This window comes from Syngnathus acus, unplaced genomic scaffold (genome assembly GCF_901709675.1).
Source record: "Syngnathus acus unplaced genomic scaffold, fSynAcu1.2, whole genome shotgun sequence".
In the NCBI taxonomy this organism is placed as follows: domain Eukaryota; kingdom Metazoa; phylum Chordata; class Actinopteri; order Syngnathiformes; family Syngnathidae; genus Syngnathus; species Syngnathus acus.
Window position 1 is genome coordinate 40,809 of NW_023590231.1, and position 6,004 is coordinate 46,812.

The 6,004-nt window shown below is 43.0% G+C and overlaps 1 protein-coding gene and 2 long non-coding RNA genes across 3 annotated transcripts; all 3 read left to right on the top strand.

Moving 5' to 3' along the window:
• The first annotated feature begins 1,409 nt into the window (after positions 1-1,409).
• LOC119119014 lies at positions 1,410-1,814 on the top strand. Its single transcript, XR_005097050.1, has 3 exons — positions 1,410-1,450; positions 1,535-1,645; positions 1,704-1,814. It is a non-coding gene; the product is annotated as an uncharacterized LOC119119014 (long non-coding RNA).
• A 96-nt stretch (positions 1,815-1,910) lies between these two features.
• On the top strand, positions 1,911-2,663 carry LOC119119009 (lethal(3)malignant brain tumor-like protein 1). The gene is made up of 5 exons (XM_037245650.1): positions 1,911-2,008; positions 2,082-2,146; positions 2,223-2,395; positions 2,511-2,573; positions 2,649-2,663. The coding sequence occupies exons 2-5, from the start codon at positions 2,110-2,112 to the stop codon at positions 2,661-2,663; spliced, it is 288 nt and encodes a 95-aa protein (XP_037101545.1). The 5' UTR covers positions 1,911-2,008; positions 2,082-2,109.
• Positions 2,664-2,727: 64 nt separating this feature from the next.
• On the top strand, positions 2,728-4,673 carry LOC119119015. The gene is made up of 2 exons (XR_005097051.1): positions 2,728-2,902; positions 3,858-4,673. It is a non-coding gene; the product is annotated as an uncharacterized LOC119119015 (long non-coding RNA).
• Positions 4,674-6,004: the final 1,331 nt, after the last annotated feature.

Consider the following 6,004-nt stretch of genomic DNA (forward strand, 5'->3'; position numbering starts at 1 on the left):
TCTCTTTAAATGTTGCTGTTTTAGTAACTTGATCAATTTAGGGAGCGTTTCTAAGACTCCAAATAGCTGTTTCTCCTCTATGGAATGTGTGTGCGCTTGTTCCGAGCTTCACAATGTTTTAATGTTCGTCAACTTGAGCGATTGGTGCTTGAATGAACTTGCCGGTTTCCACTTTGTGTTTTGGTTTAGGTTGGCCTCACGGGGGCGTAAGTGGCCTAGGCCCTAGTCAGTTGGTTGACCACTTCACACAAAACGGTTTGACAGCCCTCAACTTTGTAATGTGATTCAGTTTTCTGCGAGTGGTAATTATTATATTTCACTTCGAATACAGTCAATAAACAATTTGTTCGACTACTTCCAAGTTTGCGTGCAGCTTGTGACGTCTTCCACCACGTGACCAATATTTACGGAAGTCTCTTTTGGCTTTAAATGGCTTCCACCTTCAAATGTCACTAAAGATCGAATAACTTAAATTGCAACCTAAACAAGAAGTTACGCACACATCCGGATGTACGTAATAGGGGTGTAAGGATTCATCGATACACATCGATTAATCGATCTAATGCTCTACGATTTATTGGCATCGATGCTAAACGTAAACATCGATTTATATCGCCGTGTTTGACCTCGGACATTAGACGCGACTTTATTTTGAAATCCAGTTCATTGTTGCTTGCTTCCTCTTTCCGGGAGCAGTGAGCGGCGTGTTGTGTTGTGAGCAGAGCAGGCACGTGAAAGGGGAGTCGACAACTAGTACGCGGCTCCTGGGCTGGTGCTATGGCTAGTGTCCAAAAAGACGAGGAAATTGGCTCCCCTTTAGGCTTCAAGTCATTCGTTTGGAAGCACTTTGGATTCCAAAGAAAAGATGGCTCAACGGACAATTAAAATTATTGGAAATAAATAGTTCAGTAATGCACTTTAAAGTTAATGGTATTCCAAAAAAAGAAAGAATATTCATTTTTCTTTACATATATGAGAAAAAATATAGGAATTTGATCAAGTTCAGTGTTAAAATAAGCACTTTGTATACTACAATACTCTTGTAATTTCCTAAATAAAGAGTTTGCAGTACCTTGTTGATTTTGCGTAGGAATTGTTATCAATCAGTTCTATATTTTTTATTTAAAAAATAAAAATATCGATCGTGGAGCACTATATCGTGATGTATCGTGAATGAATCACAGCAGGCTTTAAGATATCGGCAATAATCGTATCGTGGTCCTTTGTATCGATATGATATCGTATCGTGACAAAACCCGCGATTTACACCCCTAGTAGGAACGCATGCTGCAGTCATTGTACACATACGTAGTTGTTAACAAAAGTTCACGACAATGTTTTTTTTTATTTGCTTTCACCAGAATATAAGCAATCTAAGAGTTTCTCCTGGGAGAAATATTTGGAAGTGACGACGGGCACACAGACTGCTCCTGCTCGGGCTTTCAAACCGGTAGGGTGTTTTTCGGGGAATTCAGTATGCATCTAGTTTATAGCGAAGTGTTTTAACAATAGTTTTTTTTTTTTTTTGCTGCAGAGACCTCCACATGGCTTCCAGGTGGGAATGAAGTTGGAAGCTGTGGACAGAAGGAACCCCATGCTCATTCGTGTCGCCACAATCGCAGACACGGAAGACCACCGGCTTAAGGTAGAAAATGCACGCCGACTCTCAAAATCACACTAAAGCACCATTAACCATCTTTTAGATCCATTTTGATGGCTGGAATCCAGATGATGACTTCTGGGTGGAGACCGACTGCCCCGACCTGCACCCTGTAGGCTGGTGTCACAAGACTGGACACTCTTTGCAGCACCCTAACAGTGAGAAATGTCATGTCCAAAGTTCCCTCTAAGCTGCGCGCGTGCACAATGAAGCCTGTACCTGATACTCAGTCGTCTCTGTTGCTAGGAAACCACTAGAGGTGGAAGCTGAGATTTCAGTTCGCAGTAGCCAGCCAGAGCCACTAGGAGGTGCCAGTGAGCAAAACCAAAATGGAACCAGACTCAAAAAGTAAAAAAAAAAAAAAAGTCACACAAAAAGCCATAAAGAATGAAATTCTAAGCTCTATCATTGTTCCTTTCAGGACTGCTTCGGTTCCCAAATATCTCAAAATGCACTACGTGAAAGAAGAGTCTGGTGATGGTAAAGGTTTGTGTCCTTTAAGTATGCAGACAACTTGCATGATGGCAGTCACTAAAATGTCTCTTGTCCTCTCTCGGCACAGCATCCCCAGATTCCATTTCCCTCCAGCAAGCCCTTCACGAGTCAGTGTTCTCCCCCGGCGTGTCTACCGCTCCCCCCCACCGGGTGGCGCTATGCTGGGACAAACACTGTCAACTGCTGCCTGAGGTTCTGGGCCTCACCGCCAAGAGAGTGGCGGGATGGAGCACGGAGGAGGTCAGGTTTTGTTAAATCATCCTTCTATTTTTTTTTTTTGGTCAATGTCAGATAACTGCGATCTACATGCAGTGTGGAATGGGCTTGCTTACCTTTTTGGATGTTTTTCAACCAGGTGTCCAGTTTTGTGAAAGGACTCCCTGGGTGTAAAGAACATGCTGCAACATTTAAAACAGAGGTAAGGCAACAGCTTTTCGATTGTGGAGTGATATAGTTTATATGTTTAGTGGTCAAATGTATTTGTTTCCTCAAGCAAATAGCACTTTGAGATTCCCCCGAATATAAAGTGCGTTATAAATATAATTTATTATTATTATTATTATTATAAATAGACGGCGAGGCCTTTCTGCTACTCACCCAAACAGACATCGTCAAGATCCTGTCCATCAAGTTGGGCCCCGCCCTGAAGATTTATAACGCCATCCTCATGTTTAAGAGCGCCGATGAAGAGTAACTATAAGGACTCCCAACAGAAACGTTTACAGAAAAGCCATCCGCTATAATAAAGTCAAAGTCAGCTTTATTGTCAATCCCTTCATATGTCAAGACACACAAAGAAACCGAAATTCCGTTTCCTCTATCCCACGGTGACGAGACATAGTACACGATAGACATACAAGTAGACGACACAAAATAAAAACAAGAAAGCACAAACAATAAATAATAAATAATAAATAAATAATATGAGTGATGAATAAATAATAAACAAATAACCCAATAAATAAGAGGAGCAAAACTGAGCCAGTGTGCAGACAGTAAGCATAGCGCAAAGTACAGGACGCAATGCAGAAAGGGAGAGCGAGTTCAGGATCCTAACAGCCTGGAGTATGAAGCTGTTGGTGAGTCTGGTGGCGCGGGAGCGCAGGCTCCCAGAGGGCAGAAGATCGAACAAAGAGTGAGCGGGGTGACTCACATCACTCACAAACGCGGTCGCCTTGCGGGTGAGATGGGAGGTGTAAATGTCCTTCAAGGAGGGGAGAGAAGCATCAATAGTCTTACCAGCCGTTTTCACTATGCGCTGCAGGGCCTTCAAGTCGTAGTCAGTGCAGCTGCCACCCCAGACAGCAATACAGCTGGAGAGGACGCTCTCAATGGTGCCGCGGTAAAAAGTAGTCATGACGGCCGGAGGAGCCCCCGCTCACCTGAGTTTCCGAAGGAAGTACAGGCGGCGCTGGGCCTTCTTCGCCAGCGATGCGGTGTTGGTGGACCAGGAGAGATCCTCACTGATGTGCACCCCCAGGAACCTGGCGCTGCTCACTCTCTCCACCACAGCACCGTCGATGGTCAGCGGCAGGTGTTGGGCGTGACCCTTCCGGAAGTCAACAACAATCTCCTTGGTCTTGTCGACGTTCAGCAGGAGGTTGTTGTCCCTGCACCACGTGGTCAGAAGGTCAACCTCCAGCCTGTATTGAGTCTCGTCTCCCTTGGTGATGAGACCCACCAGAGTCGTGTCGTCAGCAAGTTGCTCTCTTCTCAATTGACTTAACAGGGCGAGTTCTTTAATTGTATCGTTTACTGACACGTCAATTAACAGACACCTTGAAAAATGTTCCTGACATAGTTTGTGAATTGTCCCAAAAGAAAATGTCAGAGCTTTCAAAGCTGGTTAACCAAGCACTTTAGTTGCTTGTGGTTTTTTTCTTTTTTTTTTATGAATGGCACTATTGTTTTTGTATTCTCTCTCTCTCTCTCCATTAGAGAGCAAGTGAAAGCTGAGAACAGTATCAATGACTTTTTTTTGTGAAGGGTGGGGAAAATGTTTTTCCCTCCCAACAAGGGCCACTTCATTTTTTTTATGAAGTCCTCAGAGGGCTGTTTGAAAATTAAAAACCATGCGGACAAAGGTTATTACTGTACATATATATGGGAAATTTCAGGTTGTATTTGTTAGAAGTGCACGGCGGGCTGTAGGCCTTCCCCTCACTGGTCTAACTGGTGATTAAGAAAATTCCTGGTTTATAATTCTCATTGTTTTGATGGCACATGAATGTTTTAAAAAATATTTTGCCATTATAAATAGAATGCAGGTACACAAGGATTTGCTCCTGCTTGGTTATGCAAAGATTGAAGGCGAAGAAAAATGTAAAAGAAAAACGTTGCCGAGGCAACAAACTGTCTGTCACCAGTTTGGAATGTGTTACATCGGTGCGTGTTTATATGGAAACAGCTTTTTATTTATGTATTCTAATTTAAGGGTTAATGGTATGCCGTCTTGGCTCTAAGGAGTGTGTGAGTGCTTGCGCAAGTTTGGGTATGAAATAAATGAGATGCACACTCACTCCTTGACCTTTAACACATGCTGACACTAAACATACACAATATACCGTTTTTTTCCGTGTATAATACGCAAAATTTAACTAATTTATTGTCCTAAAATCTGGGGTGCGCATTATACATGGGTACAATTTTTTTAAAAATTTTTTTTTGAATTTAATTTTTATTTTTTTATTTTATTTTTTTTTAAGAAAATCATGGTACTGGTACGAGTATTGATTTATGTATTGTTCTCTTCTTGTCATGTTGTGAAAGAATGTGGGTTGAATAAATACCGAAAGAACAATAGTGTGTTTGTACTGTGCTCTGGTCATTTCGTCAAAGAAGGGATAATAGTCCTCTTCTCTTCTCTTCTTGACTGACAATGAATGTGATAGTTTAATACAGTGGTTCCCAAACTTTTGCAGGCTGGCGCCCCCTTTGGCTCCCCAGTGAATTCCTAGCGCCCCCCCCAAGGACCGGCATTTATATAAATAAATAATACATTTATATAAATAAATAAATAATACATTTATAATATCATTACCATTACGTTGAATTAGTGGGAGCACTGAGTTTGTTTCTCAGAAACGAGCCGGTCCCATCTAGACGTAATCGGAGACAATGACACCCGAAGTGATTTAAGGTTTGTCTTTTATTGCAGGATGCTTGGTCTCCATGTGTTGAAGCAGTTTTGAATGCTTCACTGCCTGGTTAGTTAGCCTGTCGCCACATATTAGCTTTGCGGGCTCGACTGGGGAAACATGTCACGTGACCGGGACGAGTGTCTTGACCTGAATTAATTGATCGTCGATAAAAAAAAAATTCTGTGCGGCTTGGCGGCCCGGTACCAAGTAACCCACGGACCGGTACCGGTCCGCGGCCCGGTGGTTGGGGACCACTGCCCTAACCAGCTCAACACAACACAACACGGCGCGTTCTGGCGAGTCCCCAATTTCATGTTGACTTGAACTCAAGATGATGTTGACCGCCAGAATGCGGTTTTTATTATAAGATAAAATTCTGAACATTACAAGCTTGAAATTACAAACCTGAGCTTTTGCTTTTGTAGTCTATGCTGTCGGATCTGACTGGGCCAGAGCGGCGTGTTGTGTACAAATCGACTGCCGCCCCCCTACCGCCCCTTTCTTCCTCACCGCCCCCCCAGATCTTTCCACCGCCCCCAGGGGGGCGGTACCGCCCACTTTGGGAACCACTGGTTTAATACAATCAGCAAATAACAAAATGCGTATTACAGGTAATATTTTATTTCACAACACTTTGCCTTGTTCCTTTCGTCTCTGCTGTTCACTTCAAACACGCTCCATACGAACGCAATGCTCTCGTATCAGACGC